Source organism: Littorina saxatilis, linkage group LG15 (assembly GCF_037325665.1).
Source record: "Littorina saxatilis isolate snail1 linkage group LG15, US_GU_Lsax_2.0, whole genome shotgun sequence".
Classification (NCBI taxonomy): Eukaryota; Metazoa; Mollusca; class Gastropoda; order Littorinimorpha; family Littorinidae; genus Littorina; species Littorina saxatilis.
This window is the reverse complement of record NC_090259.1, coordinates 40,963,361-40,970,860: the sequence shown is the minus strand read 5'-3', so window position 1 is coordinate 40,970,860 and position 7,500 is coordinate 40,963,361. Positions and strand designations below refer to the sequence as shown.

At 41.3% G+C, this 7,500-nt stretch overlaps 1 protein-coding gene across 2 annotated transcripts in view; it reads right to left on the bottom strand.

Moving 5' to 3' along the window:
* The window catches only part of LOC138949320 (uncharacterized), a 14,376-nt gene extending 8,879 nt beyond the window's left edge, over window positions 1-5,497 (bottom strand). The window contains exons 1-3 of one of the 2 annotated variants that reach the window (XM_070321109.1): window positions 5,356-5,497; window positions 1,670-1,716; window positions 164-291 (exon numbers count right to left, since the gene is read on the bottom strand). In XM_070321109.1, coding sequence (XP_070177210.1) covers window positions 164-291; window positions 1,670-1,704 — 163 coding nt within the window. In that variant the 5' untranslated portion in view covers window positions 1,705-1,716; window positions 5,356-5,497. Of the gene's footprint in view, window positions 1-163; window positions 292-1,669; window positions 1,717-2,904; window positions 2,924-5,355 lie in introns of those variants that run through there. The other variant, XM_070321110.1, reaches the window with a different exon arrangement.
* Window positions 5,498-7,500: the final 2,003 nt, after the last annotated feature.

Below are 7,500 nucleotides of genomic sequence, written 5' to 3'. Positions count from 1 at the left end.
CTCCCTCCCTTTTAAGACCTTGTTTTCTCAGACTTTCTGTTCATAGCCTTTATAAATTGACCCCCATTTTAAGACTCCCTCCTGTTTAAGGCATCATTTTCTCAGATTTTTGGAAGGTCTTAAGATAGGGGTTTCACTGTAGTCCACACAAGTGATGACTCACTGTTGACGTCGAAGTTGAGGAAGATCTGGCGAAGATCGGCCTGTGTCAGTTGACCGTCCTTATTCTGGTCCGCCTGGTTGAACAGGATGGCCTCCCTTTGGGGTTCTGAGCTGCCAAGCGCCAACGGGCTGCGTACACAGACAGTTTTTGGGAAGTTTATTGATATTGGTAGCTTAAGGCCACAGATGGCATGACATTTTGGTCCAAAAAATTTTGGGTTCTCAGTTTTTTTAGGTACTTTGAACCCCATAGAATGATTGTGCGAAGTAATTTTGTCTAAAAATGATAAGTAATACACATTCACGATTACAAAAATATGGCGAACAAGTGATAACTTCAACACTTAACTTTCATAATATTTCATTATTATTTTATATAAAGAACCAAAGTTCGCTGCCAATCAAAACTTGCGTATGTGCATTCCTGACTGCCAGGGAATATTGGAGTTCGGGGTGTAATAATTCACAAAAAATTCTAGCTCCAAACTGGCAGTAGGTAGGTAAGTAAAACCTATGTTATTTTTAAAGGAAATTGAATCAAGAATCTGTTTTTAGTGTCTAAACATGGAAATAATAATTAGTTGGGGTTATAATGATGTTCAAATATGAACTTTTGAAAAATCGGTCCGGCGCATCTTCCGGTGCCTGTGGATCAAACACAGGTGGCTGTTTTGCTTGCTCCAAGAAAGGATCATGATCACTGTCATCAAACGAATCGTCCGAAAGAAGATCTCCCCCTTCCCCTGTCAGTTTCCATAATCATTTGCACCGCCTGTAGCGTCAGTCCGTCTTTGTTTTTCCCTACTAGGGCCCGATCGACTGTCACCGTTCAGGGCCGGACCAAGTTCGTTTGAGGGGGGGGGGGGGGGGGTTCCAACTGAAGGCAGGGGTCCAAGGTCCACATTTTTTTTCTCTGAGAGGTACATTGGATGGCCGGGGGGGGGGGGGGGGGTTCCGGAACCCCAGGAACCCCCCCCCCCCCAGATCCGGCCCTGCCGTTAGCCATTTTGACGAGTCGAGATTTCTCTCCCCTACCCTGTCACCAAGGCCGAATATAGCCTTCAGACGCAAAACCGCGTCACCATTTATGTTTATTCATGAGAATGAGGTATCCTTCCAAGCCATTGGCTGCTATTTGTGTGTCAGCAGTGACGTAGCATTTCTGGAAAATTCCTGAACGGAGAAGACGGGTAAACCCGTCCTAAGGCGCTGCGGCTGCACAAGCGCATGACGGGTATACCCGTCATAAGGCAGTCAATTTTTTTTTTTTTTAGTGGTTTAGCCTAGAGGATAAACGACAGTGTTTTGGTCAGTAAGATATGTGTATTTGAAGATCTGCCTTTCTTCTGCTCAAAAACGGGTGTATTTGATTTGAGCAATATTTGGGTATGACGTCACAGGTCATTGACCGCACCCAACACCACAAAGACGAAATGTGACATGTATGCAACTGTGTGTGCTTGGCAAGGGATTGTTTGTTTGTTTTTCTGTTTGTATTTTTACTCACCTCAAAGCCAGGAGAAGCAACACGATGGGTGTCATTTTGATCGCGTTCTGAAACACACACACACACACACACACACACACACACACACACACACACACACACACACACACACACACACACACACACACACACACACACATACACAGTCATCTTGTGATCTTGTCCCTGCGTGTGTCACACAAAAAGGGAGTACGGTACTAGCAAATCTGTCGAATAAGTCGAATCGGAAAAAATCTCCACCTTTATCCGAACCAGGCACATGGAAGGCTGACGTCTGGCCAGGTTTTGTTTTACATGGGATAAACCAATCCCTCCACTTGGACACATACCAGCAATCAATATCCTGACTGCTCCCTGTGCAGATTAACAATGTTTTTCAGCTAATCATTTTACAGGTTGCCATTAGTGTCTGTTAAGAAATTAGTTCATAAAATAAAAATCCACTCTGCACAGAATGCACCCTAATTGTTGATTCTTGGTATTTGACCTAGCAGAGGGATGTTCTTATATCATGTAAAAAAACCTGGCCAAATCTGAGATGGTAATTGGACGGTCGCATGGCTTCAGTGGTGGTAAGACGCCGGCCTCCGAAGCGGAAGGTCGTGTGTTCGAATCCCGGCCGCGCCTGGTTGGTTAAGGTGGAGATTTTTCCGATCTTCCAGGTCAACTTATGTGCAGACCTGCAAGTGCCTTATCCCCCTTCGTGTGTACACGCAAGCACAAGATCAAGTGCGCACGGAAAAGATCCTGTAATCCATTTCAGAGTTCAGGTGGGTTATAGAAACACGAAAACACCCAGCATGCTTCCTCCGAAAGCGGCGTATGGCTGCCTGAATGGTGGGGTCAAAACGGTCATACACGTAAAAATCCACTCGTTCAAAAACACGAGTGTACGTGGGAGTTTCAGCCCACGAACGCAGAAGAAGATGATGAAGGAATCTTTTAAAGTAACTGTGCTTGACGCTGCAAGGTTTCACGGAGCCTCAGTCATCTATCCATTTGAAATGATGCCAAGATTCATTGAACTTCCTGCAAGGAGTCAAAAACTGCACTTTTTTTAAGAATTAATTTTCATCATTGTCCGGGCATTTGGGTCCATTTTGGCAAACCACACACAGCCTTTAGCCCCAGAACGTTATCACGGGAAAGTTTAATTATATTATGGCGGGAGATGCGAACTCAAAAACAGCATACAGTTTCGTTAGACAAGCAACACCAAAGGTATGTGTAGTCACCTGTGAGATAGTTGTGTAAAGCTTGTGACGGTTTATATTGTAATTTGTGACAAAAAGACAAATCGTTGTTTCAGCAATGCACTGAACTGCATCTTCAAATGGAAATGACTGTGCCTGGAAATTGAAGGAGAGTGTTTGTAAAAAAAAGACGATAACGATAAACACGACTCCAGCATTTTTGTCCGAAAGAATGAAAAAAATCCGTTGCTACTTATCTTCTCGCTTTGTGTTTTGGTAGAACATTCTGAAAAGTGCGTGTCAGCTTTTCGTGGGCATGTTTTAGCCTAGATAAACAACAGAAACAGATAACAAGGGGCAAAAAAACTTGGTTCAGCTAAAATAGTCCCTATTGTCATTGAGTTTCATTGTTGGCTGGATGTTAATTACTCATCGCACACTAAATTATGTCTTTTGTCTTGAAATAAAAATGAAATGGTCCTTACTGTTAATGGTTTTAATTGTTGGCTGGTTATATATTTCTCAGCGCACACAAACATAAATATGTTCTTTGTTTTGAAATGTAAAGCGTGGTCGTGAACATATTTAAGTACTTGTTGATATGAAAACGCAAGGATTGAGAGTTAGAAACAGGTTAGCTTTAAAACTCCAACAGCAGAAATTCTCGTTAACGTCTTGTCTTTTATATTTGTTTGCCAGTGCTTTCATTAACCTATCTTGTTTTTTCTGAATCTTCAAGAAAAAAATAAAAGAGAAAACAAGACATTTTTGACCAGTGATTGCACACACCATCCACTAAACCCAGGCGCATAATCATTGCATTGTTAACACCCTTTTGGCACGAAACATGTCAAATACAATAACAACCAACACGCTGGTGATTTTGTTCATTCAGTATTTTTACATTTTAACCGGTGAACTGCCGGAAATGTCCAGTTTGTAGATCGAATTATGTTAATCTTGTATTAGTTTACTTTGATGTATATAACTATTTGATTTGGCATTGTGTACAGAATTAATTCATGGGGTTAAATGCTTTTGTCAGACGCTCAGAACTATTTTAGGATTGTCGCCATATAGATATCCATATTATTATTACTATCTATAGCAAACATGGTGTGACTGACTGGCTTATGAACTTGACAAAAGAATAAATTGACAAGTACAGCACCTCGATCCGTATACATCACACTGATGAATCCTTAATTGCACAAAAAGAACAAGTAAACACATGAATCTGCAGTATACAGAACCATGTATACATTTGACTTGGATTTGCTTTAAAGCTTAGTAGTAGTAGTAGTAGTAGTAGTAATAGTAGTAGTAGTAGTAGTAGTAGTAGTAGTAGTAGTAGTAGTAGTAGTAGTAGTAGTAGTAGTAGTAGCAGTAGCAGTAGTAGTAGCAGTAGCAGTAGTAGTGGTAGTAGTAGACAGACAAACGGACAGAGACACACACACAGCCGCACACACAAACACCAACGACACCAACACCAACACCAACACCAACACCAACAACAACAACAACAAGAACAAGTCGCGTAATGCGAAATTACTACATTTAGTCAAGTTGTCGAACTCACGGAATGAAATTGAACGCACTGCACTTTTTCACCAAGACAATACAGCTTCGTCAATCCCCTGCACGTGTAAAACGCAGTGAAACTGACAAGCCAGTCAGTATAGCGTGGTAGCGGTTTCGTTTAGCAGGATAGCGCGCTTTTCTGTATCTCTATTCTTTTTAACTTTCTGAGCTTGTTTTTAATCCAAACATACCATATCTATAATTTTTTGGAATCAGGAACCGACAAGGAATAATATGAAATTGTTTTTAAATCGATTTCGGAATATTTATTTTAATCATAATTTTTATATTTTAAATTTTCAGAGCTTGTTTTTAATCCGAATATAACATATTATATGTTTTTGGAATTAGAAAATGATGAAGAATAAGATGAACGTAATTTTGGATCGATTTATAAAAACATAATTTTAATTACAATTTTTTTAATTTTTAATGACCAAAGTCATCAATTAATTTTTAAGCCTCCAAACTGAAATGCAATACCAAAGTCCGGCCTTCGTCGAAGATTGCTTGGCCAAAATGTCAATCAATTTGATTGAAAAATAAGGGTGTGACAGTGCCGCCTCAACTTTCACAAAAAGCCGGATATGACGTCATCAAAGACATTTATCCAAAAAATGAAAAAAGAAGTCCGGGGCTATCATACCCAGGAACTCTCATGTCAAATTTCATAAAGATCGGTCCAGTAGTTTACTCTGAATCGCTCTACACACACACACACACAGACAGACAGACACACAGACACACATACACCACGACCCTCGTCTCGATTCCCCCTTGACTAAATGTAACAACAACAACAACAACAACACAAAAAGCACAACGACCTTACAGACGCAAAAAAACAACCAACCAAAACACAGCGTACAGAGAGAGACAAAAAGTTCAACACTCTCGTCTCGCAATACTTACAGTGTCGAAGATCTTGCCGCAAATGCGATGTTCCGTTGCCCTGCGCCGTGTTTTAAAAGCACACACAGACGACAAAACATACGGTTTTGCTGTCAAAAGGTCAGCATGCAATCTTGTAGCTTGGCCATCGAACAACCCTGTAATATATGTATATGCGTTTCTGCAGTGTCCGTATGTGGATGTGTGCTTTATCTATGTGGGCAGAACGCTATCGAGAACGAAAAAAAAAAGAAGACAAAAAGAAAGAGAGGGGGTGAATTTTTTGGAGTGAGATTGACTTTTATCAGAGAGAGAGAGATAGAGAGAGAGAGGGAGAGAGAGAGAGGGAGAGAAAGATAGAGAGAGAGAGAGATAGAGAGAGAAAAGTGGTGAAAGAGTGGGAAGTAGTGAAAGAGAGTGAGAGAGAAAGAGAGAGAGAGAAAGAGAGAGATACTGAGAGAGAGAATGAGATAGAGAGAGAGAGAGGGAGTGAGAGAGAGAGAAAGAGAGAGGGAGAAAGAGAGATACTGAGAGAGAGAGAGAGAGAATGAGATAGAGGGAGTGAGAGAGAGAAAGAGAGAGGGAGGGTAGAGACAAAAAATAGAGAAAAGACAAGGAGGGACGGGGGGGGGGGGGGGGGGGGGAGTGAGAAGGATGAAGAAAGAGGACGAAAGGGGGGCGGGATGGGGATGGCGTAGGAGGCTGAGGGAAAAGGAGAAGGGAGAGGATGAACAGGGCATAAGGGGAGGGGAGGCCACACAGAAGAAGATGAAAACGACGATGAAGATGAGGAGGAGGAGGAGGAGGAGGAGGAGGAGGGAGGAGGAGGAGGAGCAGGAGGGGGAGACGTCGCACAACGTTAAAAATACTTTTCAGAAAATTCTATGTGTGGACGTATGGCTTTTTGTATTAAGAAAATAATCAAGAATACAATGATTTAATTTTCAATTTATTACAATTTCAATTGCAAGCAGACTTTTGATTGAAGGCACAGTACGCCTCCCGTAAACCATCACAGATACTGTGATACAGATACGCTCCGTCCGATTGTCTGATCAGATATTTAATCAAAAATAAATCTTTCTGATCTGCAGTTGCTTTTCGAATATAACAAAAACTTGACTAAATGTAAAAAGAGGCATTGAAGCCTTAGTTTTCTTATAAATACTTATACACATTTTAGCAACCAAAATTATATAGTTTAATTCTTTCAACAGAGTTGCATGCATTTTTCGTTTTTTAACTCCAAACATGATTTCGTGTACTGTTAACCTATGTACTTTTGTGTCATCTGTAAATGTGCGTGTCTATGTGTACCTCCTATCGATGTGATCCTATCTTGAGCCACGCTTGTTCTTGTGTATGTGCAAGCATCGCAAGGCTGGGGGATAACTGACGTTCTTAGGTGCAGTTCACACGCACAATTTTTCAACCGACTTTGGGCAGACCGTATGATAATGATTTGTCCCCGACATGTTTCAGCGTGTCACCGCATTTTAGTTGACTTCATCCGTCTGAGACTGCGAGGATAACCAAACGAGCAAATTTAATAGACCTTCCAACAAGAGATCAAAAATCGCCTAAGTTGTTCAACAGTGATCATTCGGTTGAAAATCACCATGACTTTTTACATAGACGATTTTGATCAGCAACTCAAGTTCTGGGCGACTTTTCGCGGACCAAATACAGATGAAAATCGGCCGTGAAAACCACTCTTTACACGACAATAAATGTTTCGATGGCATACCGACTTCGGCAGTAAATATTTGTCAGCAAGCAGTTGTTTTCGACATTGCAGGACAGAGACATATTTTTTTATATATTTTTTTTAAAACTATCTTCACTCCGGTCCCCTCCTCCCTCTCCTTTTCGGATGAATGTTTGGGGCGATACGGTAAAAGGATAAAACACGAATACAGGATGTCGTTTTAGTCTGGTTCGCGCGGGGGGCGGGCGATCATTGGTTTCGTCAGTAGATCACTTGACTAGTTTATTAGTGGTTGAGTGGGTGATTTTTTTCTGTGTGTAGGTGGTATGGGATAGCGGGGGGTGGGGGGTGGGAGGTGTGTAGTTGGCGAAAGATTGTATTTCTGTTGATCCCTACTTTAAAGGGACGCACTTTTAAAGAAGAATGGTTACGGTAGAAATGGTACGCTCTCTCTCTCT